The 27,003-nt window shown below is 36.7% G+C and overlaps 1 protein-coding gene across 10 annotated transcripts in view; it reads left to right on the forward strand.

Moving 5' to 3' along the window:
• The window catches only part of LOC119772815 (C-myc promoter-binding protein-like), a 71,316-nt gene that overhangs the window by 23,802 nt on the left and 20,511 nt on the right, over positions 1–27,003 (forward strand). For 5 of the 10 annotated variants that reach the window (XM_038269506.1, XM_038269580.1, XM_038269744.1 and 2 more), the window contains exons 3-14: positions 2,075–2,321; positions 6,886–6,955; positions 8,181–8,350; positions 11,758–12,050; positions 14,156–14,222; positions 14,445–14,503; positions 15,120–15,264; positions 16,724–16,902; positions 17,284–17,384; positions 19,303–19,518; positions 22,356–22,501; positions 22,671–22,706. In XM_038269506.1, coding sequence (XP_038125434.1) covers positions 2,075–2,321; positions 6,886–6,955; positions 8,181–8,350; positions 11,758–12,050; positions 14,156–14,222; positions 14,445–14,503; positions 15,120–15,264; positions 16,724–16,902; positions 17,284–17,384; positions 19,303–19,518; positions 22,356–22,501; positions 22,671–22,706 — 1,729 coding nt within the window. The remainder of the gene's footprint in view (positions 1–2,074; positions 2,322–6,885; positions 6,956–8,180; positions 8,351–11,757; positions 12,051–14,155; positions 14,223–14,444; positions 14,504–15,119; positions 15,265–16,723; positions 16,903–17,283; positions 17,385–19,302; positions 19,519–22,355; positions 22,502–22,670; positions 22,707–27,003) is intronic. The other 5 variants (XM_038269663.1, XM_038269828.1, XM_038270121.1 and 2 more) reach the window with 1 other exon arrangement.

A 27,003-nucleotide genomic window follows, 5' to 3' on the forward strand; every position in this document is an offset into this window, starting at 1 on the left:
TTGACCTTCAGGGGATCTTTTAGTGTTAATCTCTACAGCAGATTTAGATTTAAAATTATTTCAATTTTTCGTACAAGAAGTTAGTTTCTAGAAGAAAATTAAACAGGCTTCCCCCTTAACAACTATGTAAAAGGAGTATCAGCTTTGAAAAAATAATTTATCTGCAGTTTATTTTAAAAGTGGCTTATTTTCATTCTGTTCTTCACAGATAATTCATATAATCTGTATTCATATTACAGCAATCAAATCTTATAATTAGAGCGCTTTTTTGCATGTGTCCACTCATATTAGCTTTAAACCTTAATGATGAGCTCCAAATATTTAAAAGTGGAAGGAGTTGGGCACAAATAACATTTTAGTCAACTAAAATAATTATTTCAATTTAATTCAGCCAGGGATATAAAAACAAAGTGCCTGGGATATGCAGGTTTATTTACCTTTGTATGCAAAGGCATTAAATGACATCCCTCTTTGATATGGTCTCAGCCTGCCCTTTGCAACTACTTGTTAAAACTCATATGAGTAGGTTTTTCCACTTTGTTTAAGGGTTTGTTTTAATTTTTTCATGAAATGTCTGATCATCTTTCTATTAGAGGATTTAGTGTGGTTTGAATCTAACAGTAAATAAGAAGGCCTTGCTTCCTGTCATCTGTTTAATTCTTCCAAAATTTTTTATTAGATTACTCTCAGGGCACCGTGTGGACTAGTCACATTCTTCCTCATTAAACCTCCCAATCCATACCTATTTATAATAATGTATCTGTTTGAACTGTATGACCTGCCCTTCTGAGTATGTAGCCTATTTTTTTTTTCTGTTTATTTTATGATTTTTTTTTTTATAATTGTTGTTGGCATTATACACCTTGCCCAAGGACAACAGTTGAAAACTTGTCAGGTTGAGTGAAGGTTTTGGAGAACCCAGATGCAGAGACGAAACTTGAATTAGTTTCTTGCAGAGTTAATCATTCAAAAAGGTGGCAACTGAGGCAAAAATCCAAAAATAACAAAATACAGAAAACGAAAAACTAGCTAATGTCAGGAAAAATACGCATGAGGATCAAGAAACGACAAGCAACCAGACATCTAGAAGGGAGCTAGGGGAAGGAGACTGACACAACTGAGGGTTAACAAGAAATACATAGAACTCAAAAATTACAACCAAAAACAACTAGAATGACATAAAATGGAAATGAAACCAATGAAAACTCAAAAAGAAAACTAAAGCGGATCTAAAACCATGACAAAACTAGTTTCATACATCAAATTTACAGTCATTTTCAGTAATGTGTTCTGTCCCTGAAAAATACACACATAAATGAATAAAAATAAATAAATAAAAGTCAAGATCATTTCACCAACGAAGACTTCTTGACTTGTATGAACCTGGTGGTAGCCGCACTCACTGCATCAAAGGATTAAAGCACTGCATCGAAAACTTTACTTTGCACTTGACTACGTTATGCTTGGCCATTGAAATCTATTCATTGAAGCCTTCTGTGGATGATACTCGAGCAAAACTAAAGCTCCCATAAAGTCTTAAGGTCTTTAAATATACTTTGTGACCTTGGCCACAAAGTATATTTAGAACCGACCCTGTTCTAGACTTTTACTTAGCCCAAAAGAAGCTGAGTTGCTTTCATTTTCAATCTCTTCTACTTTGTTACAATACTACTGACAATCTGAAGCCTGTTAGAAATTAGATTTGCCATTTATCCTCTGGCCAGAGAAAAAACCCGTCATATGTAGCGAAATGTTTTCAAGAAAAAGGTTTTCAAGATGACACCAGATCAGCATTGCGACTTGTTCTACAGGCGATACTGCACCTTTATGTCACAAACTGGTAGAGAGCAGTAGTGTTCTTTGACAAACATGGATGTTGGTTGCACAGGATATCATTCAAAGCATTTGGCAAATGAAGACAAACCATTTTCCCTTTAAACTGAATGGTTATTCTTGATCTAATTTTTGGTCAAATATTTTAAAAATTGATATATTGAAAAAATATATTCAATTGAACTATTTAAGTTTGGTTGGTATTGTTGGCTTCACAATTCTGTTATTTAATTTCATGTAGAGTCCTGTATGAGTGGAAGGAGCGACTGAAACAGGGCTGCCATCTCATCCAGACCACGCCCGCGGGTCGACCCGCAAACATCAGCAGTAACTCCTCCCAGCGAATCTACATAACCTACCGCAGAGCGCCCGACAGCCAGCCCCACGCTTCCCTGGCCGTCACTGATATCTGCATCATCATCCCCAGCAAGGGGGAAACGCCACCACACACTTTCTGCAAGGTGGACAAGAACCTCAATAGTAGCATGGTGAGGACACTCGAGGCTTGGTGTTAAACTGCTCTTATTACCTCACCATTGGTTTGGTGAGTTTTTCTTAAAACGGGTGAAACCAAATGAGTTTTAATGGAAGGATTGGAATATCTGCACCTTTTCAAACCCAAACAAATGTTTGTGTGGCTGCATGACTGCTGGTGTCCAGCTGTACAGATACTGCACTTAGTCCAGGGGTCTCAAACTGGTTCCAGAAAGGGCCGTGAGGCTGCAGGAGTAGAAAATGAAGGCTAATCATGTTTTGGGTGTACTATTCCTTTAAGACTGGACTCACTTGATGAGATGACTGGAGTCTGGTGTGCTATTGCTTGGTTGGAAAGAAAACCTGCAGCCTCACGGCCCTTTCTGGAACCAGTTTGAGACCCCTGACTTAGTCCCTACTGCTTCATCCTCCTTAACCACCATCCAGCATTAGGACAGGAATCATTCAGCCACTGGCTTGGTTGAACATCTGCCCTCAGCACACAGCCAACTCTGATTTGTAAGCACTGATAAGATTGAGCTTTTCAGACTGTTCTTTTGTTCCTGTCCATCACCATGGACTCAAAAAAGCACCAAATTATTTGGCTGGTTGTATCATATGTTCTATTTCATCTCATCGTCTTTCTAGTTTAATATTGTAGCAGGGTGAGAATCTGATAAACCACCGTCTTTATAAGAAAACAATGGGAATGTACCTATTTTAGAGCCATTGCTATCAGTGTAAATAATGGCTGACCTTATTCAACTGGAAAAAAGTAGCAAAATAAGCTTAATGATGGAAGGAAACCTAAAATACCTGTGAAATTTTCGTTTTTCCATTAATGCGTGCAATGCCTTTAAGAAAACAAAAAAAGAGAAAATCCTTGCAAATGGAGGAAACTAAGGTAGCAGGTGCAGCCTGAGGAGAGGCGAGCTTCCTGAAATGTCAGAACTCATTGCTGGTATTTTTCTTTCCTCCAAGTCACTGCGTGACATTTCTGAGTCAGGCAAAAATTAATCACTTTATTTTTACAGTGATCTCCTCTCAAATCTTCAAAGTTTCCTGCATATAAATGGTATACATGAATTAGAAGTGTTTTCTATTTTTGTATTATGACAAGACCATCATTTTAACACTTAGTAATAAAAAAAAATGAATAAGGATCAGTAAACCATACCAGCTAAACCTATTATTGAACAGGTAAGAAATGCACGAAATACCTGTAACATCTTTCTCTGCATTTTTTTTTTTTACATATTAGACCCATTAGTTGAAACAAACATACATAACATAAGATAATTATGAAATGGTTGAATATTGGTTATTGCCCTAAACAGAAATAATGTATAACATATCGTATAAAATACATATTAAATGCATAAATTTTACTTTTAAACCTAAATCGCTTTACCCTGATTAATAGTTATTAAACAAACCTGATAAGGAAAATAGTCGTTACAATCGAATGTCTACGGTTTCTTGAAAAATTTTTAGTAAGTACCATTTTTGAAGCCTGATAGTGATTTCCAGGTTTGAAAACAACATAAGTTTTTTTTAAACAGTGGAAATTTTAAAAGGTTCAGAAGGACAAGGTTGGACTAACAGCTGAGTGGAAAGCAGGATAATGAGTCAATATTAGGGAACTAATGTAACAGAATAGAGGCCTAAATTAATACCATAAAAAAACAGCTGGCCAGAACAAAGAAAAACAGCGACACTGAAATAACTAAAACTGCTAACCAGAGTATGGCCAAATTAGTCATCATATGGAACCAGATGATGGAACCAAAGATGACAAAACTAAACAGCTACTTTGGATGTTAGCAAATCTTCGAATAACCAGAGCTGAACTGAAGTCATACGATTTAGAAGTGAATGTTTTAAACTTACGCTGGAAAAAAACTGCTTTAACACCATTCTGTTGCTAATCTTTCTGACAATATTGAGTATTAAAAGATGTTTGAGTTTCTAGACTTTTTTCTTCAGCAGCACATTAAGCCCAATTCCATTTTTTAGTCTTATCAGTATCTGAAAAGGGCTTGTTGGATGCAAGTTATAATTTTTGACCAGTTAGACCATAGACTTCTAGATATATTGGGATACAGAATGTATCAACAAGGCTGTAGTTTTCAGAGAGAAGATCAAACATTGCTATGATGGAAAAGAAAGAACTAGGAAATTGTGGGTCAGTCACAAGAGATGCTACCTTATTCAACAATACTATGGTAAATGCATTTCTAATGAAATCCCTTTTTAATTAAAATTTTTCACTTTATAAAAGATGAGAGCTTAAAATCCTGAAGATCTGTGTTTTTTCCCCCCCAGTAAATCCAGTATTTCTGAACCTCCACATCAAACACTATCTTTTTGACACTTACATATACAAAAAAAAAAGGGAAACGGCACCATCTCACTGATCGTTTGGATTATAAATCAATTTACAATCAGGGTCATTGAAAATGGAGTTTAGATTCTTTAACTGGGTCTGGTTTCACCTAAAACAAACCATTGACAGATTGTAAAATATTGCTGACAAACTAAAGGCTTCAATGGTCACATAATGCACTTTATGGGATGTCGGTTTAATTCAGGATAATCCAATTTTAGTCAAAGATAATCTTCAGCATTTTCAGGTTAAGGCCCAGCTTGATAATGCATTGAACTAAAACAATTGCTATAACAGTTGTGGAAAAATTTAGCTTTTGAATATGTAGCTGAAAAGTAGAAAACTGTTTGTAAGACTAACCCTTCCTAATGAGGACACCAGTGATCTATGCTCATTGTTTTCCTGATATTTTCATGAATTAATAGTGTTTGTGGAAAAAAGGAGCCCCATAAAAGCTCACCCTCTGATGCCCCCTTCACCATCGCAGCTAGGTTTCTAGTGGTTGCTGATAAAAGTACAGTGGGTTCTATTTAATATTTTCCATCACAAAGCTGAAATATGGAGTCATCTGATCAAAAGCAGGTTTGGGGTTTCTCTCTGTCCAACATGATTCATGCAGAGCTTTTTTCTTGCACAATATAGTTTCCAGTTACATTTCTGAGTGCAGCAGGAAGAACATGTGGTCATATTGATCTTGGTGGTAACATTCCTTGTGCTGTATTGCTAAGGGGCTTGAAGGTCACATGCATGTCCCAGCAGCAAAACACTCTTATTTTCTGCTCCTGAATCATTCGTACAGTCCTACGTTTTCAGACAACTGGTGTTTCTGCTTATTCTAGCAGATCAAGAACTTTAAATTTGATCCAAATGGGATCTTAAACACTAATGGTTTTGATGGTGGAGACAGTGTACATTTATTTGAGGGTCCTTTGTTTAAATTCAACCAGGGAATGCCGCCCCCATTGTTTTATTAAACCAAAAAGTTAAAAGATTAAGATTTTCTCCATGTTGGTGCATGAAGTAAACTCATACAAGAAATATATCAGTGTTTAATCAGACACAGATGAAAAAAAAACAAACAGATACAGCTGCTTTATTACATTGTGGTAAATTATACTTGCAAACTTCAATTTGTTTTACTGGACTGGCTAGTTTAAAGCTAAGCAGGAATCTTGTTTTCTGAATATTTTACTAATAAAAAGTGGCTTGCATTTTTATTCAGTCAACCTCAGCTATTAGTTTGTAGGAACATCTTTTGTTGTGATTACATCTTGATATAATCAGGGCCACATTTCCACATGCTTTGCATATCTTAAAGCCGATCATTTTGTTCATGTTTTCAGAACCATTCCAAAACAGTGACATTGGATGGAAAGCATCTGTAAACATTGGTTTTTGTTATAGACTTTGACTGGACCCATATAACAAATGAATATGCTTTGGTCAACTAATTTTCACTGTTTATATAGAGTTGGCAACCTGCTGGTACAGGTGTTCTTCCAGGAGTTTTCTGTCCTAAGCCCAATTCCCTCTAGAACCAGTGCTTAGAAGCTTCCCAGTCCCTGTTAAAGCAAAAACTGATGGTGCCACTACCATGTTTCACAGAGGTGATGATGGTGCAGGGTTAGACATGATATGAAGGGATTAGCAAGATGGAAGAACAGAAAGAGAAACGCAGGACAATATGGGTCAGCAAGTTCACATGAAAGCCATGTCGTTCGTTGGAAAAAGATACATATATTATGATGATAAAGAAATGAATTAAGGATAACAGTCTAGAGGTGCTTCGTGGTTTAAGGAATGAGCTGGATCGATTTTGTATGTCCTGAATTTTAATCTATTTTCTGTATTCTTTTCCAGCATTTTTTTTAAGGTTATTCCTTATTGGAAAAAAAACAATAACAAATAAAACTACAACTGTTGAAGCTAGTGTGTGTGTGCAAGCGAAAAGAGTGGCTAAAGGAAGCAAGGTAGGAGGGCAAAATAGGTTTAGTTCCACCGCAGCACAGGAGTCAGAATTACGTCTAGGAGCAAATGGATAAAAATAAATCGGAGGAAAAACAAAACATGAATCGATTCTCTTGCGGACGTGTCGATGCATCGGATCGACGGCTGTTGGATCGATGCATCAATACAAAACGATTATTATTTACACCCCTAGCTGATTCCTGCTATTGTTTTTCTGCTTACAGTGGGGCTCCTCTGTTTACTTGTGTTACAAGAAGTCTGTGGCCAAAACTAACGTAATCGCCTACAAAGCAGGTGAGTCCCAAGTCTGTTTTTCACTTCCTGGTAAGCTTGTAATATCCAGCATCAGAGATGAGAAATAGTTCTGAATATTACTCTTAATATCAGTACAGTAGAGATATATTTGCCTGAATCAAACATCTCAATTTCCTCATCTCTGCAGAACCCCGTGGAAGAGCTATTCATCTAATTCAGTCGTGGTAAAGCAGGGATGAATCTAAAATCTGCAGGGTAGTAGTCTTTCTCTGGACTTGGGCCCCTTTTTTAGATGTTCTTTTTTAATAGAGATGATTATTTTGCTGATTATTTCTACTGTTATTTCTATATTCCCTGGATGTTTTTGTTTTAAAGGACGGGTAGTGCAGCGTACCGGCTGCATCAGGGGATTTCTCTAACCTCTTACTGTTAAGCTGAGGCTTGCTAAAACATTTAGACCAGAAATATAAGGGATAAGATAAGCTCCGGGTATGTCAGTAGTTTTGGTTGCTTAAAACCTACCAGATTTGTCATGTTGACATTATTATTATCTTTCTACATGAAACGCCTGCTTTTGAAAGCCAAAAACACAAAAAGACTTGCCCTGATTATAATGATGAGCGAGTTCGGTTGTATTAACATGGGATGCAGACTGGCTGACTGTGTCTGTGGCTGACTAACGCTTTGGATGAGTCAATGTGCAAAGAAAAGTTAAATTTATGTCCACTTTGAGCCACAGACACAGTCTGTATTTACAGACAGTTTTGAGTATTTTATATTCATTTACATATAAGAGCTCTGTAAACGTTATGAATTTAACATTGTGTTGAAGTTCAGTCATAATCTTTCTGTTTAAATTAGGTTATTTAGGCTGCAGAGTGTTAGCTTTCAGCTCTAAGCAATGCTAACAATATCCCAAACTCAGAAAGTAAAGGCAACTTTTTCCAACACTTCAGAGATCAGTTCTAGTCCTTGTGAAGATTATAAAGAAATCTTGCTGCGCATTGAGAAAAAATGTTGGGCAAGTTTTATGCCTTTGTTACAAAATCATTGAAATAAACACTTAAAACTAATCCTTTTTTACCCATTTTAGAATATTATAGAGCTAAGGATTTCTACCATGATTAAATGAGGCACATCATTGTGATTATGTAATGAATACAGCTGGAAAAGTAAATTTGAATCCAGAAAAACTTTTGATTTGCATCCACAGAGAATTAACTTCCATTTTATTCACAGTGCTTGTTTTTGTTCATTCTTTAAGGCTTATTCAGCAGATACCCAGAGGAGGACTACGAGTCATTCCCGCTGCCGGAGTCAGTCCCTCTCTTCTGCCTTCCCATGGGGGCCACAATTGAGTCCTGGCCAGCAAACACCAAGTATTCCCTCCCTGTTTTTTCCACCTTTGTCCTCACTGGAGCCTCTGGAGAGAAGGTAAGATGGTAAATTATAAATTTTACAGAATAATCTGCCTGACTATGGAGGGTAAAAAGTTCCGCAAATGACTTATTAAATAATCATTTTAATGTTTGATTAAATTATTAACACTAGCAATACATACAGAATGTATTAAATAAATAATATATGGGCCTCACTTAAATATATACATTTTATCTAAAGAATTTATTATAATTATTATATGATTTAGCAAATTTATGCATGCTCCTGCACTGAAGCCCACCATGCATTAATTGAAACTGTCACACATGCTTAAAAGTTAAAGAGGTGTGACTTTTCTAATGCCTTTAGAATAAAAGAAAAACAGGAAAAAGTTTTCTTGTCTTGCTCAGTGAGAAGCAGCCAAGCAGACTTAAGGGTTTATATGGAAGTAGCCCTAGTCCCGCCTCTTTGACTTTGATGGATGTGTGACAGTTTAAAGTAATTAATGGTGTGCTTCAACCCAGGAATATGAAATAATGTATTAAATTATAAAGATCTATTTTTACTTAATAAAATAAATAATGTTAATTTAACTGAGGCCGTTATTTGTTAAATCAATTCTAGATTTTTATCCAGTTTTAATAAATTAATGGCGCATTTAAATAATTATTTCACAAGTTATATAAGTTTTGAACTGTGACACTTGTTGCCCTCCATACCCAGCAGCATCAGACTGATAATAATGATGACTGTCATGTAAGCACATGTTGTATCTGACTAAACACACTACAGAAAGGCACAATGAACCCTTCAGTGCACTGCATCCCTTAGGTTAAACTGTGACTACCATATTTGTTGTTGGTTGGTCAAAACATGTCAAATTCTCTATCACAAAACCTTATAACATGCTGCACACAGGATGTTTGCAGTATGTTATTAGTGTTGCACCGATACCAGTATCTGGCGGGACCCCAATCCAGTATTAAAATAGAGGTGTCGGTATCGGCGAGTACCAACAAATAGGGCACCGATACCATTTTGAGAGCCAAAAGTTTATTCAACTACTGTCACCCATTCCAGGAAGGCAATAAAAAGTTCTACTGGATTCACATTGTATTAGTCTTTTTCCTGCCTTATAAAGGTAAGCAGCAGCTTGACAAAGCCATGATGGCAATTATTTTACATCCAAATAGTATGCAGTTCTACATATATATATATATATACACACACACATATCAATTTCAAACAGAAGGTATCGGTATGGTATCGGTATCGGCCGATACAGCACAGCCATGTATCGTATTGGGGCCAAAAAATGGATAGAGGAAGACCAGCCCAGTTTTCTCTCGACCTACAAGATAAATTACAGACTAAGTTTTGGTTTTTTAATATCTTGAGAAGCAATACACAGCTTAATTCAAATCAGCTTTTTGATTATGATTACAAATTGAACAAATGTGCAATATTTTATCTCCTATTAGATTCCTAATTTATTTAATCCATGTCTTTTGTGGGTGTTTCCTTTTTATTTTAAACTGCTCACATGAAAAACTTTCGGGTTCATGCTGTACAGTGCTCACATGATCCTATATAATAAAGTTGACTATGAAATAAACATCCCATTTATCAAAAACCCAAAGTGTCTGGTTTGACATAAAATAATACACGCCCTATTTTTCATCCGTGATGCAGTATTCATTAGTATTATATGTTTTTTCACTAAAATAGAGCCCTTAAAAATACCTGAATAGCTTTAACCCTCTTTATTAAATTGGACATTAACTTCAGCATTTAGTTAATATTCAACATACAGACAATAAAATCAAAACTTTGTAAACAGTCCTGATTATATTATCTCTTGGCATTTCACTGTGAAAAAGTAGAGAATTGAGATGGAAAATTTGTAGGAATGCTTATTCCTGACTTCAGAAGCAAAAACATAAACCCTACCCTGCTGCTCTGGTTCTGTTTGTGAAGTGGTCATGCTGGGAGAGACCAGAGCTGACCCCTATCGCTGAACCATGAGGTGAAACACAATCAGAAGGAAAACAAATAATCTTCAGCACTTGTTTAATGGAGTAGGAGTTCAAATCGTGTCAGACTCTGCTGCTGGGTCGAGGAACTGTGTGTACATCTCTGTGTGTTTGTGTTCATGTTTGGAGAAAGGTTTTAGTTGCTGCTGTGATGCATGGAGATGAGGAGGAAGGATGGTGACTCATTTTTTAACTTTTCCAGGTCTTTGATTTTATCTAATATACAGTATATATATATATATATATATATATATATATATATATATATATATATATATATATATATATATATATATATATATATATATATATATATATATATATATATATATATATATACTTTACCTGCATCGAATGCTTCAAAGGATGTGTTGTTCAGACCTTTTACCTGTGTTGCATCACACCAGATCCAACTGTAGGGTTTCTCACTCAAAAACTGCATATTAGTCTCATTGAGGAAAATAAATTGTTCTCTTAAAGTCTATTGTTACATTAAGCAAACACCATGGATGGCATCTACCATGAGAAAGATTTTTTTATGCCATTGCTTCCCTGAAGAAACAGAATTTAGTCTCTTCCAATTTTGATGAAAACTGACTGAATTATTTTGCTTTCATTTTATCATTTAAAATTATTTTATTTGCCAATCTTCATCAGGAGAGCAAATAAATCTAGAGTTAAATTCCATAAATTTATTTTTTTTCTAGCTTGACTATACATAATTTATACTAATAATTTATATTTGACATGTTTTCCTGCAGAAAATGTTTTATATCTTTCCTCTATGCACTAATGTGCACCAAAAGAATACAGTTTGGTTTTAGACCTAAAAAACATGCAGGGCTAAAGAACAGAAGTCAACACTGGACCACTTCAAAGCCCAGGAGCAGCAAAGCATGAGATGGCCGTCAGCTATCAGTAAAATCTGATATATAGAAAGATAATGTTTACTTATTTTCAGATACAGTGGTGTTGGAGAAAGGAAAAAAAAAAAACAAAAAAAAAAACAGCAGTTATGTAATGTCTGAAATGTTGTTTTATTGGAAAAAATAAATCGAAATCTCAGATTTATATTCGTACATAAAATAGAGTAAAAATCTTAAAAATGTTACATTTGTTACGTTTCAGAAAAAATTAAACTTAACTTTTTCACAGAGCATATCTATACTGATTTCAGGAGGTGAAATGGTTTTGTAAAAAAAATACTGGATTTTCTGGAGTTCCACATAAAAAACACCAGCTGATGGCTGATTAACTAACATAGAGCTAAGACTTTACAAACGGTGCTGAGGTTTGCGGGACATCTTTGCTATCATCATTTTTATTCACAGTACAAAATATAATTATACAACTTTTGTTCCCGGTGATTTATTTTTGTGGATGTGAGTTGCTCTGTACTTAGAAGGTGTGATTTAACTGCTGTTTCAGGTTTATGGCGCCGCCATCCAGTTTTATGAGCCGTACCCACAGGAGTGCCTGACTGATCAGCAGTTCTCCCAGTTGGGTCTCCAGGGTCCAGAACAAAGCAAATTATCTCCATCCAACTCTGCAGCAGACATCTCCAACACCACTGAAAACAGCACCGCTAATGCCAGCTCTGTCTTCACCAACAAGTGTATCTGCCTGCTCTCACACTGGCCCTTCTTTGATGCTTTCCGCAAGTTTCTCACATTCCTCTATCGATACTCCATCTCTGGCCCTCATGCGCTGCCCATTGAGAAGTAAGTTGAGAACTAGTTTTCTTGTTCTTGAAAATAAGTTATGTGTTCACTTATTGCCAAAATCAACAAATGTCTTTTTAGGTAATTTACAGGACAAGCTGGTCTAGGGCTGGGCGATATGGAAAAAATACTATATCACGATATGGATTATTTTTTATTATTATTACGATAACGATATATATCACGATATACCACAACTGATGTTGCATTTTATGTTTTCATAGTCCGTCAGATGGACAGGGTTGAAAAAAATCTTTCATCGCCTATTTTTTACCCATCATCTTGTTTCCTAATATGAGAATCCCAACCCCAAACCAAGAACACCAGTTATGCAATTTGCGGCCATGACAGTGAACAGTATAGAATCTTGGCTATTGCGCTGCAGTAATTAATCATTTAATATTCATTTGTTATTGACATTTTATAAAATTCCAAGGCCAGTTTTTTCTCTTGTCTTTCACTTACCTTGTTTTCCACTAGGAGGCGCCTCGCCTATTTAAGAAGAAATGTGTCTGCACTGGTAATAACTACATTAATTAAAATGCCCACATGTTCTACTGGATAGGAGTGTCAGTGTAGTTAAAAATGTGATCCATCATACGACCTGTACCACAATTATGGGTGTTTCAGTTGTTCTCTTTATTTTTCAGCAGTCACAAGAGAAACGTGCTGCACAGTTTAAAAACATGGAACACAACAGTACTATACAACAAACTATAACAAACAGTACACACTAATACACACAGTATGATTTACTCTAAAGGGGAAAAAGTGAATGCTACAGCACCTTTGTGTGTAAACACAACACTCACAGGTGCAGTAGCCTTCACTTTTCCCCCCTTCAGAATAAATTATAATATCAGTGAGGTCCAGTAATGGATGCGTATGCTGTAAAAGCACACAGTTCATTGGTGTAAGCATATTAGTAAAACCAATAATAGTAAAACTAGCGAACGTACAAAAGTGCATAGCAATGTCAGGCTCATACCTTGGGCGAGCATCACTCCGGTGTGGTCCTCAGGAAAGTACACGGTCTGTAGACACCGAGCGCGGAGGGTCCAGTCCGTGATAAGGATGGTGAGACTCATATAAGGCTGTGTTGCTCTACTCATCCACATGTCCGTAGTCAACGCATAATGCGTCGCACCACTGCGTACCTCTCTCTCCACTTAAGCCCGACAACTAGCATATAAGCCAGGCAGCTCCGCTTTAACGGTAAAATCTTCTTGGGTGTCCATCATTAATTTTTTTTCAAGCCAGAAAGAAATTTCACGGGCTCTCTGCATCAGTAATGTCGCAAACGTATGGTGCAAAGCCGCGTGACGTAAAGCGGTGTAGTGTCGCAAAACCACGTTCTCTACACATTATCTTTTTATTCTCTTTTTTTTTTCGTTATATACACTTAGAGTTTGCATAGCAAAAACGCAAAATGTTATATTAACAGATTATATTAAAATGTATATTAGCAGTAATAATAATAATAAAGAAGTTTATCACGATAGAAAAAATAGAGGAGAAAGGTCACGATAGACATGTTTCTCTCGTCCTCACGATATATATCGCCATATCGCCCAGCTCTAAGCTGGTCCATTTCATATCTCATTACATGCAACCTATTGTAGTCCATATATATCCATGCAGTGGTAACCGTAGTTTTTTCAGCAGCTCCATCCTGTAAAGAGACACAGCAGGGGCAGTACTTTACGCATGAAAGAAGAACAAAGCAAAAGTAAAGCCACAGACAGAACAGAAATAAACAAGAAGGATTGAGTCGGGATTTATTTCTAGAAAGAAAAAAAAAGGGTCAGCTAAAGTTAAAACAAGTTTACTCCAAGGAAATGTGTAATACTCCAATAGAAATTGGTCTGATAACTATAGAAAAGAAAATGTACTATTAAAAAGTTATTGACTTTTAAATCAGACAAACGCGGATGATGCTATCTGGAATTTGTTGTAGTATTAAAGTGTTTCTTTGAATTTCTGTTCCTCTGGTAAAATATGAAACAGCCTCTCAATGTTTCACTGCTGCACATAAAACACAGTATTCTGCCACCCACTGCTGTTATTTCTGGCCTCACTTCCCCCGTTCTTCTTCTTCTTCTCAGGCACATCTCTCACTTTATGCACAAAGTTCCCTTCCCTTCTTCCCAAAGGCCCCGCATCTTGGTGCAGGTATGCTCTTTAATTGCAGGACTGTATTCTTTGCATGTTAATCTTGGATAATCACCACTGCACAGAGGGAAAGAGTGAAAGAAGGTTGCTTGATTTGCCTGCAGGGTGTTGTAGTTGGGTCCTCCATTATAAATGAGTGCTTAAATGATTTATTGCAGGTGTTTTTTGTTTTTCTTTCTTGCTCGGTTGGTTTTTTTTTCTCACTTTTCAGCTTTCTTCCAGCTTTCTCCTCATGACAGCCTGATGTTGAGCCAGCCAGTGAGTTCTCCATTACCGCTCAGGTGAGAGTAGCTGCTCTTAATGCAAACCTAAATCTTCCTCTCAGACATTAGCTCCAACATATTGACCATTAAGGGCCATTCTGGCAAAAGTGCACTATTGATTTGTCTAATTTTATTCTAAATTTAGGATTGTTATTGTAGGTTGGTACAGTATTTGAAATAGTTCAGGATTGTTTGAACAGTCTCACTAAGATCAGTCACGTCTGCTTCCTCAACCTACTTTATACTTAAGAAATTTTCTTTTTCAATTTCTTTTCTTTTTTTTTGTGTGAAAAGCTTCTTTTGAATGCAACTGCTTTTGGCATGTATCATATTTAGTCACGTTAACACAACTGTTTTATGTCCTACCCTGCTAACATGAAACAACTGTGATAAAGTAACTAAATATGATTACGTAAATGCCAAAAATGGTTGCATTATTATTTTCAGTGAAAGTCTTTACATTTTCTTGCAACTTGCAACAATATCTTAACATTTCACCAATGATGTATTAAAAGTAAATCAGTTTAGGAGGAAATATTTTCAGGATGTAGAGAGCATAGAGCATTTTCACATCTCCCCATTACAGATTTCTGAAGTTAAAGATGTTTTTTTTTTATGTTTCTGTTTTCTTCAGTGGAGGAAGATTTTCCACACTGCTTCATAACCTCGGTCCAGAGAACGCCATCACCTTACTTGTTTTCGCTGTGACTGAACATAAAATCCTGGTCCATTCTTTACGGCCCGCAGTGCTGACCAGTGTCACAGAGGCTTTGGTGTCTGTAAGTTACTGTGTCTTTGTTTCATTTTCACCAGAGGACTTGAAAATGTTCAAATTGTAGAGTAACTTCATTTAGATTGGGAGACGCTTGTAATATCTGTTGATTTTTTTTTTTTTTATGGTCTGCTTTAAGGCTTCCTTTAAAGCAAAAATAATTTCTGTACATTAAAATCTGTCAGATGTGCTGTGTTTTTGCATTACTCTGGTACCATTTAATGAATCCAGTCCAATAATTTTCATTAACACAGTCACCTGATTAGTGAAAGGAGTCCGCTTGACTATTATATCGATTTCCAGCTTTTCTGTTAAGGTCTGGAGTTTTTTTCTTTTTAGAACATTAGCCTACAAACAGCATTATGGAGACCAAGTAAATAAACAGAAAATTCAGGCAGAAGGTTTTGGAGTAGCTTAAACAAAAATTATATCAAAATGTTAACTTTTACAGAAGAGTGCTCCAAATTGCAGCTTCTTGACATGAAGATGTGTTGTTTTTCAGAAAGGGTAGGGGTGCCTTTCTGATGGGCCATTTAGGAGCTTCACTCATGTATAGAAAGTCTACTTGATATAAAAAAAACTAAGGTTAGACTATGCTAATTATTTCAAATCTTTTCCACCTTTAATGTTTCATGTATCCTGTAAAAGTCACAAAAACTTGTGCAGGAATAATTGTATAAACTTGCAAACGCTGAAACTACTGCAAAACAGTACAGATGCTGTACTTAGTAATTTTGTTAAATTAGCTTTGGTTCAGTTTCAGAATTCAGATTTGTCTGTTGGGAGTTTTATCTTTTTCCAAAATATTGTCTTTGTGATATTTTCTCACTTAACATGCAAGGGTTACCCCAACACTTATCAGTGTCTTTTCCACAGCCTACTTCAGTGGTTTGCAGTAGTTCTGGGCTCTGACAAGGCAATAATAATACATTCAGTTTTTTTTTTTTTCTGGTGAAGCCGTTAACAAGAGTAATTAGGTTTTTATTCATGACTATTTCTTATCAGAGATGTCCATGATTTCATTGGCCTAGATGAAAATATGTTCGGTCTAACGAAAAGGAAAATACTGCAATGGTTTACTGGTGATGAACTGTGTTATCATTACATTCTGTTCTACCAAAACATTTGTTTTGAAGAAACTTATTGTTTTTAAAGATTATTTGTTTCTCTATAGTTGATAACAGGTAAGACAGATTGCCAGAAGAATCTATGAAAAAAATGAAAATATAAGCTGGTTTAGCTATAAGCTGGTTTAAATGTTGGCATATTTCAGTGACATATCATTGGAGAGTTTTTCTACATTCTTCTTTATTCATATCACACAACATGGCTTTTTCACACTGTTAATGTCCAGTGAAAAACACAGATGTTTGGTTTAAAGGGTGGTAATCCTTTTATTTTGTTGTTAAAACAAAGTAATCTAGAAGCAGCATGCCTGGAGTTTCTGTTTGTGTTCTCAACCTCAGATGATCTTTCCCTTCCACTGGCCTTGTCCTTACATCCCGCTGTGCCCCCTGGCGTTGGCTGACGTGTTGAGCGCCCCGTGTCCATTTATTGTTGGAGTGGATTCTCGCTACTTTGACCTTTATGACCCTCCGCCTGACGTGAACTGTGTGGACCTGGACACAAACACCATCTTCCATAAGTAAACGCTCCTTAAACTTAAGCTGAACTCTTTGAACTGACCGTTTTTGCTGTACCTCTTTCATGTCATTTACTAGAGTTTACACCAGTGACTCTCACATCACATTAAGCCTGATCTTTGTTGCTGGGTTTTCCTATTTTCTTCAGTCCACAAAGTAGCCAAGTCATGAATTTTTATTTTTAGAGAGTAGGTGGATGGTGATGGATTGTTAAAAAAGAAAAATCACCAGAATTATTTTTTCCCAAAATGTAAACTTTGGTCAGCAGCTTTTCATGTAAACCATGGGCGTCTTACCTACCAAAGAGCTTTAGGGTGGTCTGAACTTTGATGTTTAGGTTAGTCTTGGCCAAAGAGCTTAGTGTGTCCCTCTTGCTCTTTCAGCAATGACGATAAGCGAGCTCTCACATGGAAGATCCTGCCAAAGAAAGCCTGTAAAAACCTAATGAATGTGCTGAGTAATCTTCACCAGCAGCTGGTCGATGGTGAGTACTTAGTGTTTTTCTCTCCAGATGTTTTCCGTGGTTTGAACATTTCATTTTTCTTTGCGTGAATGGAAGGTGTCAAGGGGAGTTGTGACATAGTGCTCTCTGAGAAAGCTGCAGGCATCGAGTTCAAGCCCCGCCGTCTGCCTCTCTGGGTGCCTGAACTAGACCCTCAGCCCTACATTGCTCCCACTTCTCCCTGAAGGATGGGATCTATTCTGATGACAATTTTATTGTCAGTGACCAACAAAGTTCATTATATATAAATAGGAACACAATCTGGGTTTAAGCTTACAGCTTTACAGCTCTCTGAGTCATCAAAGCTATTAGAAATATACATGGTTTATTAATTGTCCTTATTTTATTTTATTCTATTACAATCTTAGCTTTTATTCTTCACTTATTCCCTGTGCTCTCCATCCAGCAAATGAAAGAAAAAATAATCCATCATGGGGTGATATCCTAATCAGTGTCTACCCTACTGTGGTGCTCACTCTGTTCTTGACAGATTTCTCTGCTATTTAAGAGGCTCAGTGGCTGTGGGCCTATCAAAGGAAGCTGCTTATTCAGGCATAGTAATTGAATAAATTCATTTTCTGATTCACTGAAGTTGAAAATCTCCTCTGTTACTACCAGGAGTCTGGAAGTGGATCTACTTTCCAAAGTTTTATGTCCTTTTGGTAAAAGTAGGCATAAGCCTGAGCTTAATATTTTTAAATATGTGATGCTAATCCAGGTTACTTTAGTAATACCTACTCAGACACTTCATTCACTTCTTGGTTGTTCCATTTTTGAATACATTTCTTGCCATTAGATTTTTCTTAGAAACCAGTGATTTCAATTTTGGGTTTTGTCTGATTATTTAACTATTTTAAAGTTTAAAATTTTACAGTATAAAACATAAAGGCAACAGTTGGTTAAAACTTTGAATTTCCTTGATTCACTATGGGAAAATCAATGCAAGTTAAGTTTGAAAAGTTTTTTTAGGCCTATTTTAAACACCAAAAAAATTAAAGGTTCTTCATTTCAGCAACTATAGGTCAGTAGAAGTTACTCAGATGTGTCTCCACTTGATAATGACCTAAACAATTTGCATAAAATAAACCCATTTACAAACAAAAGTTCATGCCTAAAACTGGTTTTTATTTTCTTCAAAAATATATTATAGGAAGTCATATTTAAGGGGAGCAGGATCCAGTTTCAAGTTATAAAACAAGAAGAATTGGCTGTTGGTGTGTTAAGTAAGCTGTGAACAGCTTTTATCTCCTCGTTTTATGCCTCTGAATGATAAACGATATTGTAGAATAGAGATTAGTATCATGTGTGGCACAGGTTCAATAGGTTCAGGTTCGTTTTACAGTTCTCTGACAAGGCATTGGCCCCTTACAGATTTATGTTATTTGTTTTTAATGCCTTTATGTTTTAATGTGTCAAATTATCAAAAATGTAGTTCTAACATGAGACAAAGGTGACCTGAGTTGTTCCAAAGAACATGTTTACATAATTATTTCTGGTTTCAAGGTAAACAAAGACTTATACCAGCCAACCAAACCCTTTGGGAAAAATGATCCCTTCCCCTTTTTAAATTAATAACCAACCTTGATTAATTACATCCTGGGTTGACTAGTTCCAGATTCTGTCTGACAACACAAAGTAAGCAAAAAAGCTGGATCCACATTTTTAGTATTCAGGCCATTATTCCCTGTAATCAAAATTAGTTTTAGCTGAATTTGTTTAATCTTTTTCAGCACTTTCTGTATAATAACCTTTGTGATTTTGAGCTCAGGGTTGGTCGAAGACATACTTTTCCTGAATGGGAGCCTCAAAATTTTTGACTAAAACAAATAATCAAACCTTATTTTAGGCTCTTTTGCTTTGAAAACAATCTTGTAGTGCTAATGTGTATCTCTGTTACCAGGTCATTACCGTTCTGATGGGCTGCTGGAGCTGAGCATGACTGATTCACAAGAGCTGAGCGGTGGGAAGACTCTCCACATGTTGGAGCTGGAGATCCAGGAAGCCTTCCTGCGATTCATGGCAGCTATTTTAAAGGGCTACCGCTCCTTTCTACGACCAATCACACAGGCACCCTCGGAGAAAGCCACGGACGCCAGCTCGCTGTTCGACTTACAAGGTATCTTACGATCAAAACGGTTTCAAACCAGCTCTGCATGTGAAGCCGGAGATCCAATTCACAGAGGAAGTGGGGTGAATAAATTATCCCGGTCCTCCCTTTTCCCAGCAGCCTCTTCAAAGCCTTCACACAGGAACCATAACAAGTCCACTACAGACTGATCTATTCCTCTTTCTCTGAAGACTCTCCAAAGCTGGCAGATCTTTTATAAAAATGCAAAAAAAAGATATCGCATGTTGAAACTGAGAGTTGATTCTTTTCTTTGAACTTAAAATGTGTGACTTTAAACAATCACCCACTTCAGCCTAGTAAAGGTGCTGAAATAGAATATCTCTAATATATTAACCATAACATAATTTTGTAGAAAGACATACGGTTAAGGTGCATTAATAAAGATTTTCTACAAAAAGTGAAATTTAATCATTTCTGAGACTTTACAAGATCCCTCTGCACTATAGCAAATTGGAGAAGTTTGGAATTTGCTTGAAAAACAAGACATCGACTACATGAAAATCATGTAATTACATTAAACAATGCCGATTATTTTTAAGAAAGAAGACTGAAAAATTTGGGAGAAAGATGACATCCAGTTAGATCTTATCTTAGTGAAGTGGAAATGCAGGATGACTTAGAAAAATAACCAAGGAGATGTGATATTCTTGAGGGGAATTAGGTCAGTGATGCTACATGTTTGAGATCACATATTTTGTTGAAGTTCTGCAGCTAGACGCTGTTGAAAAAGTTAATCAGAATTAGAAAAAGGAAACAAATTAAATATGTAAATGCTTACATTTGCTGATTAAATAAAGAACTTTTGCAAGGTAGATACAGCAGTATTGACACTGCAGCTGCTTAAAGGCTCAAAGATCTTTTTCAAGCCTCTGAAAATAAACACCATGGGAGCTGGATCTGACTGCAACTGAAACAGACTGAAGAATCACAGCAGCATCAATTGGGGATTAACTCAGCCAAGATCATGCCCAGTTTGACTGATGGTCTCAGCCATTCAGAACCACAGTGTCACTAAATTACCCAATTATCTGAGCAGAGACTGAACAGTATGTCCATCATTGGTGAATCACCTTATGTTCTTATATAAATAAACAGAAAATAAAAATGTTGACTGTAATAACACCATCTGATGCCTCTCTCACAGAGGTGACAAATGTCATTGCTGATAATGCTATAGCTGCTGTTTATTCACACCAGAATTGCTTAAGGTGACATTTAAGTTGCCACTGAACTTTTTATTTCTTGATCAAAAAACTGATTTCATTGACGGTTTAATCTTTTAGATCTGAATTTCAAAGTCTGGTGCTGAAAGCATAGGGACCAATAGGTGTTTAGAATAACTGTGAAAGGTCAGCTCTACAAATTTACAAATGCATAGTTAGAAATGAACAAACTCCCAAAACACCCAACATAATATAACTATAGATCTGGCTATAGCATAGCCATAGCTTTTAACCATACAGTTGTAATAATAGGGAACAAAGACTAATGAAGTGTGGAAAAAGCAGCAAATGTATGTCAAATAAAAATACTATAAAAATGTTGCCTGTACGTACAATTCATTCTTGCCTGCTTTATATAGTGATAAAGGGATTTAGGATTTAGAGCGGACGTTCGGGCACTGTAAGCTGGTATAAGATATGAGAACAGCAACATTTAAACAGGGTGTGCATGAGGAGAAATGGGCTTGTGCATGCTCCCAAATGCGTTTCATAGGAGTTCCCTTTCAGGACCAGTTTCAGGGTTGCGCATCTGCATTTTTTTTTAAGTGGAGAGGACGGGTCTTTTAGAAAAATTCATGAATATCCACCACTACACCTTTATTGCTAAATTGTTGTTGAAGTAAAAGGAGTATTTAGACAAGTCAATTAACCTAACAGTCATGTTTTTGGACTGTGGGAGGAAGTCGGAGTACCTGGCGAGAACCAACGCACGCTCAGGGAGAATATGCAAACTCCATGCAGAAAGATCCCGGGCCGGAAATCGAACCCAGAACCTTCTTCTTCTTGCATGAGCCCCTTCTTATATATTTCTTTTTCTATATTCACATTAGTAATGCCAATTTGTTATTCTACATTATACATAAAAAAACAGAACTTCATCTTATTCCCTTATCAGATACTGATTGTATAATTATCTCTTTTACGTGACTTTGTATATTCTTTAGAGCGATACAGTTTGTATGTATGTATCTTAAAGTAAAGACCATTCATTAATAACTGTAGTTCAGACAGGAAAGAAAAAAACAGATGGACACAACTCTGTAGAAAACTCATAACTTAATATTCTCCCCAGGACACTAAGAAAGTGATGTTTTCATACTGGGAAAAAGAATCTGAGAGAGGCTTTGTGCTTCGAAGTGACTGATGGTCCTGCTTACAACTAGCCTCTGTCAAGATTGAAATATTTTTCAGCTGCAGGAAGCTTTAGCTGTCCACCTCTGAGCTGCGTGCCAGCAGCCATCCTTCCTGCCCTGTCTGATAAGAGCACAGGTTTATTACTCAGTTAGGCTGCTTTCAGCACCAATTATGATGGCTGTTCACGATGTTTGCGCACTTTCAAATTGGCCATTACACTAATAACACTGTGGCATGCTTTTTCCAAAGACAAATGGAGGTTATAGAAAATGTTACAGCCTTTTATAAGACAATGGAGTCTTAACCACAAAATCACACACCTTTGGAGGAAGTCAGTTAATTGTTCCTGTTGGAGCTCATCTTCTCTCTCTTCAGATGGAATCAGCTACACATTTCCTGAAGCAAATTGGAAAATTAAACAGAGTGAAATCAGTGCAGATGTTAAAGTGTCATATTTTCTCTCTGTAGGTTTCCTGAAGAGCCGCGACCGCTCACACCAGAAGTTCTACTCCCTCATGACTAAGACCCAGATGTTCATCCGCTTCATTGAGGAATGTTCTTTCGTCAGCGACAAGGACACCAGCCTGGCATTCTTTGATGACTGTGTGGACAAAGTGAGTCTTAGATTCCACATTCTGATAGATTTTGATTTGGCAAAGAATTTTCTCTCCTCCTGTTATAACGTTTGGTTTTTGAGGACTTCAGCAAACCTCCCAGAACCGTCTCTGCTTTCCAGTTGCTAAGTTTTCTTCTGTGTCTCCCCTTGATTTGTCTTGCAAGCAGCTTTACAACTCAGAACGTGCAGAGAAAGGAGGGAAGGTAAGGCTTCTGCTATCATCACCAGCTCTGCTTGTTCCCAGACGTGCATGATCTGTGCAAATAACTAAACATGTTGAGAGCCTTTTAGTAGGCCTTCCATGTCTGCAGATTTGGTTTTCCTATATTTACACCCTTTGCATAGTTGCATTCAGGCTGCATCAGCACCCTTGTGCTAAATTTTAAACATTCTTTTAGATGTATGCCGCATGTATAATATTTTCTGCCACAGCACTTTCTCTTGCATATGTTACAGTTTTAGGTCATTGCTATGCACAGTTTTCTGCTAAATCTAATGTTGCATGAGTTTAGAATGTGAATGTTTTCGTAATTATTTTAATTTTACCAGAAGAGAAAGGTTTTTGGGTAATTTTTTTTTTTACAGACTAATAGCTTCGCTACAAAGTGAGTGGCCTTGCAAGTTGAATGATCAGCCAGAATGATCCTTGCCATGTCTTGTAATATTTTCTTGAGCTATATTATTAGCCCGGTGGGCTTGTACCTGTTTCAGTCAGAGTGACTGTAAAGTTGTTGGATTAAGCTCTAACTTCAGTTGGATTGGTTTGGGTTGTCCTAATCTCCTCCTGCTCCTAATGTCGGTGACTTGTATGGACGGTTAGATCCTTAGTTTTTCTTTGATAGATCTGTTTTTTTTTTCTTTTTATCTCAGAAACCTCAGTGGATCTCTACGCACATGCAGATCATTAAAGTATTAAAAGTCTGATTAAAGTTAATTGGTCCCTAAAGGAAAGAAACTTGATTTTGCAAATAATATCATTAGAGCTTTTTGAATGTATTAATATGAATTAATTATTAAGATTTACTCAAAAGTAAGAGCAGACAGAGTTGTACGATAGTTCAATGATGGCACCATTCAATGCATTCTTCAAATAAGATTCTACACAAGAGATAATATCATTAATTAAAGGGCATGCTCACACATGCTTGAAGATTAATGGAGAACAAACCAAATCTTAAAAGCTTAATGTTTGGGGCCTACAGCAGGGAGGCTTTCATATCACTCCTTAGGTACAATCCGCATGCAGTGGTGTGTTTGGGGTCAGTTGAACAGAAAGTGTTTCCTGTCTTCCTTCATAAACATAACTGTTTGGAGCTCACTGAGCTCTATTGAGACTTTAAGAATTATATTTAATTTTTAGTCAAATGAGACTTGAAATGTAGCTGTTTGGAAGTTTGAAACGAAAATAGACTTTTTTGGAAAAAACCAATCCAGTGTAGGTTCTGTGATGCTTTATCCTCATTCGTCTTCCAGTGACCCTGGGAACCTTTTTAGGGTGTATTCATACCTGCCACGTTTGGTCCGTTTTAAAAGGACCAGAGTTTGTTGGTTGAGACCTTCTGTGCAGGTGTGAAGTTAGAGGTGGACACGGTTAGCTTCCACTCACGACTTAACGAGCCCTAGTGTGGTTTGCGGTTTCAGGTCTCCGTCTCAAATGCTACATAAACTTATTATCGAATTAATTCCTGCTGCACACTCTGTTGCTTAGCAGCGCTGCTGCCAACCAGTGATGGATCTCCCTCAGCTCAAAAGATGAATTCTCAAACACCGTCACAAGATTAGAAATATAAAAGTCTAAAAATCTACATTGAATGATCTGCTTTTGACGCTCAGTGTAATTGCAGCTGAAATAAAATCATACATATCCAAAGCAGAGGTGCTGCATGCAGGACCCCATGGTAGTTTTCTTCCATTTCTGGTTTACGCTCTGTCCTGCTGTAGTCATTTCTGACCTACGGAAGCAATGATCGTCAAACAGGGCTTTGTTGTAAATTATAGTTCACTTGCAAAATTACAATATCAATACGAAATGGACAAAGAAAAAATCAACTTTTGATCTGGACAAAACTAAGTGACCAAAGGACTTTTCTGGTGTGAATGTACCATAAAGTGCAAGGCATAATGGACATATTGGGTACCAACTCCTTTTTAATGACATCAGGAGGTCCCTACTTATAGACTAAAAATGGGTCATCATGTTTTTTTTTTTTTTTTTATCACTCAATAATTCAAAATGCTTAACTTTGAAATTGTTAAATGGACACATAATAAACTTTATTCTCCAATGTTCATTTCAGGACTTTAGAAAATATTTTGAAATGCTCCACAGAGGAATGGTAAACACCACTCCCCCCCACATCACCTGACTTGTCAGCAACTGATGTGCTGAAGAGTTTAGAGCCTTGAAACCAATCAATAAAATGTTACGTTAGATAATTTAATCCACTAAACACATAAAAATCCAAGCAGGAAGGTGTTGCATTGCCTTAATATCAACTCTGCTCAATTTGGACGAATATACAGTCTCTCAGGGAAATTTAGTCACATCTTCTGTCTTTGTAATGAATGGGGAAGGGAGGAAGTGATGTATACAGTAAAGCAGTATGCGCAATTGTAGTTGTTTTGTGTGGCAGGGTTACTGCCACCCTCCTCAAAGTTGCTTATGGCTGGTGAAAGCAGCACAGACCACCTCAGGCCACAACAGAGATGTCATTCAACTAGTTGTAAGTCTACGTATATCAGAAAAGTTATGAAAATATTTTATGAAGGTTGTAAAGTTACTTAGCGTTTGTTTCAAACAATGTTTCAAACAGTGTTTCAAAGTTTATTTTTTCTTTTTTTTTTTGTGATAGGAAATGTTTGCTATGAGCACCTTCTGCGTAGTAAAGCTTAAAACTTTGTTTAAAGATGACCTAAAATAACCTACAGCAGGAGCAGAACAAGAACGCTTTCTTCACTGAAAATTCATTGAACACAGTCTTCAACTCTTTGACCTTTACTAAGATTGTCTTTAATTACCTTCAGGATAACTAGGCTAAATTATGAACTTGAAGTAACCGTTCCCCCCATCTTTTCTGTCTGGCATGGATGACTTAACGCCTGTACAGCTAAACCCTGTCATTAAGCTTTTTCTTATTTATTTACTGTGCTTGCTACTGGGTCTGGTAACTCTTTTGTAATCCATCATAAATCTCAGATGTCCTGCGTTAAGACAATCTGTGAGTTATACTGTATGTCAGCCCCGGTCAGTGTAAGTCTGCATTAAATCTAAAGAGCTCTGAGGAGAATAAAACATTCTCATTGTTTTTTTGTTTTGTTTTTTCACCAGCCAGTGGTTGTAACTTCTTTATCTTTTGGGTAAAGAGTCAATTTTGTAGACGTGGCATTAGAAACTCCAATTCATAGTAATTTCAGATTCCTGCCGAGGTAATTGTAAGCTTGTGAAAAGGCCCATAGCAAACATATCATCTGCCTGAGGCCACACTTATGTGAGATTATTTACAGGACTGTAAATATTCATCCTTAAAGTTAAAAACTATTCACTGCCACCAGATATTTGTGTCAAGCCCTTTTTTTACTGATTGTGCCCCTTAACAGAATCTAAGCAACCAACTACCTGTCTACAGCAGAGCATTATCTAGAAAGAAGATGGATTGAAGTAGACTATGGAGAAATGAAGACCTGCCTAAGTTGAAATGGAGAGTAACTGATGGAGCCATGAAGACTGGTTGATACAGTAGCCCATTATCCTCTGTCATCCATTTATAGTCTCCTTTTAAACTTTTTTAATGAGACCTTTATTTTCGTTTGTTTTTCAGACTTTTCAATGTGTCTTAGGGTTGGGGGGCTACAGGTTATGCTTTTTAAAGCCTATTACATGCTCTGCAAGAATGGGTTCCTGTTCTTTAAGTGGTAAAGACAAAAAAAAAATTACTTTGTAGAAGCTCAAATGCCAAACTCTTAAAAGTCTCATCTGCTGTAGTTTACATCATGCCCACCCAACAAAATACAGCAGCAACACAAAGGCAGAGAAGGCCTATCTTTCTACTGATCTACTGATGGATGTTTAACTACAAGTATAGGGTCCAATACAAGCTCTGATTTATTGGAAATAAACACTATATCTCCTTAAGATCCTAAAGCACGAATGAGCAAACAGCTCTAACAACTGGATTTATATAGATTGAAAAAAATATTTATGACCATCCTGCTTTAGCTTTTGAAGTAGATCTTGAGGTATTTTAATTCCTCTGATTTGTACAGACACCCAAAAAATAAGGGCGAAGCTACAACTCCTTATTTATTTTTCCTTTTCAGGTTCCAACCATGGCTTTAAAAGATAGATTGTGAGGAGAAAATATTAGATCTCAGATAAAACAGGTTAAAATCACCTTTCAGCTTCTCTCTTCAGCTGTAGAGTATATGCTGCTACTGAGGCCTTTCAGGGGAGTCACATGCATTGTGTTTGCAAATGTGCTCTGGGTCTGTTGAATGTACTCA

Source organism: Cyprinodon tularosa, unplaced genomic scaffold (assembly GCF_016077235.1).
Source record: "Cyprinodon tularosa strain WSP-4 unplaced genomic scaffold, ASM1607723v1 ctg100, whole genome shotgun sequence".
In the NCBI taxonomy this organism is placed as follows: domain Eukaryota; kingdom Metazoa; phylum Chordata; class Actinopteri; order Cyprinodontiformes; family Cyprinodontidae; genus Cyprinodon; species Cyprinodon tularosa.